The sequence below is a fragment of the Entamoeba dispar genome, genomic scaffold (assembly GCF_000209125.1).
Source record: "Entamoeba dispar SAW760 scf_1105229461257 genomic scaffold, whole genome shotgun sequence".
In the NCBI taxonomy this organism is placed as follows: Eukaryota; Evosea; order Mastigamoebida; family Endamoebidae; genus Entamoeba; species Entamoeba dispar.
The window spans coordinates 1-1,970 of NW_001854602.1; the positions used below are offsets into that span (position 1 = coordinate 1).

At 20.5% G+C, this 1,970-nt stretch overlaps 1 protein-coding gene across 1 annotated transcript, besides 4 other annotated features; it reads right to left on the reverse strand.

Annotated features, from left to right (window-relative positions):
* Positions 1-514: 514 nt before the first annotated feature.
* Positions 515-544: a sequence feature (AT_rich).
* Positions 545-810: 266 nt separating this feature from the next.
* Positions 811-832: a sequence feature (AT_rich).
* A 42-nt stretch (positions 833-874) lies between these two features.
* Positions 875-916: a microsatellite.
* A 64-nt stretch (positions 917-980) lies between these two features.
* Positions 981-1,817, reverse strand: EDI_342590 (uncharacterized protein; the record flags this gene model as incomplete). Its single annotated transcript, XM_001738342.1, has 1 exon — positions 981-1,817. One exon carries the CDS (start codon positions 1,815-1,817, stop codon positions 981-983), a length of 837 nt encoding a protein of 278 aa, XP_001738394.1.
* Positions 1,123-1,144: a sequence feature (AT_rich).
* Positions 1,818-1,970: the final 153 nt, after the last annotated feature.

Genomic DNA, 1,970 nt, shown 5'->3' on the forward strand with positions numbered 1-1,970 from the left:
CAAATAAAGAAAAGAATCAAAATGGAAAGAATGAAGAAATATATTGTGAAAATGGAAAATACATTAATAATAATAAATGTATAGAATGTTCAAAATCAGAAATATGTCAAACAAATGATATTGAAATAAAATGTAAATATGAAGAATATTTAGATAATAATAAATGTATAAATAAAACATGTGAAGAAGATATGATAAAAGATCAAAATGGAAAATGTAATAATAATATTTCATATTGTTTAAATAAATCATATGTTAATGGAAAATGTGTTGAATGTTTAAATACATATTCACCTAATTTGAAGGGAGAATGTATTAATACAAAAATAGAATATTGTGAAGAACAAAATACATATGGATGTAAAAGATGTAAAGAAGGATATTATTTAACAAAAGACATGAAATGTTTAAAATGTGATGATAAATGTGAAACATGTTATGGAACATCTACATATTGTATGAGTTGTTCTATGATAAATATTTAAGAAATGATATTTACTTATTATACCATTTCTTAATTTTTAGAATTTTAAATTTATAAAAAGAAATGATTCAGTAATGAAATTAAAAGATTATCATTGTATTTAGATTGTAGTTGATTTATCTTTAAATTAGAACTCATCAAATTTATAATATTTCTTGTTCTTTTATTCTTTCCAAAATAATATTATTCTAATGATTGATTTTCAGGATTTACAAGAGATAAAACAATAGAAATAATATAAGTAATAATAATTAGAGAAAGAAGATATTCAATTGGTTGTAATACAAAATGAACAAAATTTAATTTATTGAATGTTTGTTGTAGAGTTTTAATAATAATTTTATTAAACTTAATTGAAGGAAATCTCTTGTTTGATAGAATGAATAAGATAAATAAGAATTAAATTTAAAAATAAAAATAAAAACAAGAATACTATTATAATTAAAAAAAGAATGAAAGAAAGAATGATATTAATTAAAAGAGAAAAATCAATAAATTATTTAATTTGAGTAAGTGAATTATAAAAATCAAGAATAGTATTATTAAAAGAATTGAATCTATCTATATTTGAAATAAAACAAAATAAAATAACATTAACATCTTCATCACTTTCCCATAAATAAACTTTATTGAAATGGATTTTTATTTTATTAATTAAATCGATTCGTTGTGTGTCATTTCTTGCAAGGATATTATAAATAATTCCTCCATTTAAATCTTTAATTTTTAATTTCATTTTTTCAATTATTGAATCTTCAATAAATTTAGGATGTGGTGCTGCAATATCATTTTCATTTTTAACTTTACAATCAACATCAATAATAATATAATCTGCTTTCATTTTATTAATATATTCAATCCCATCACAAACACATCTTTCTATTTCTTCTCCTGTATTAAAACATTTTATTCCTGCTTCATTAACAATTTCATCAATTTCAACACTAATTACATGTGTCTTTTTACACCAATGTTTAATTCCACTTGCTAAAATATGAACACCTCCACCAAGAATAATAATATCTTTATTATTTTCTCCAATTTCATTAATTAATCCATAAACAATTCCTTTAAAATACTGTACTTCTTTAATACTTTCTACAATATCAATTTCTTTATTAATAACAATTCCTTCTGATTGAACTAAACTTCTTTCTCCTTCAAACATAAGTTTTCTTGAATATTTTCCTTTATTTTCTTCTTTTAATGTTTCTTCAACCCAAATTATTCCATTAATTTTACTTTTTCCTTCAAATAATATTTCTCTTTTACCTATTCCTGTTTCATCTATCATTATTTTAATATCTCCTTTATATTCTACATATCTTAACATATTTCCTATTTCTTTAATTTCTTGATAAATTTCTTTTATATCATTAACTCTACGATGATAATCTATAGAAACTAAAATTGTTCTTTTATATCCTAATTCTTCTGATACTTCAAATTTTCCTTTTCGTGTTGAAAAAAACCATTCACTTTCATT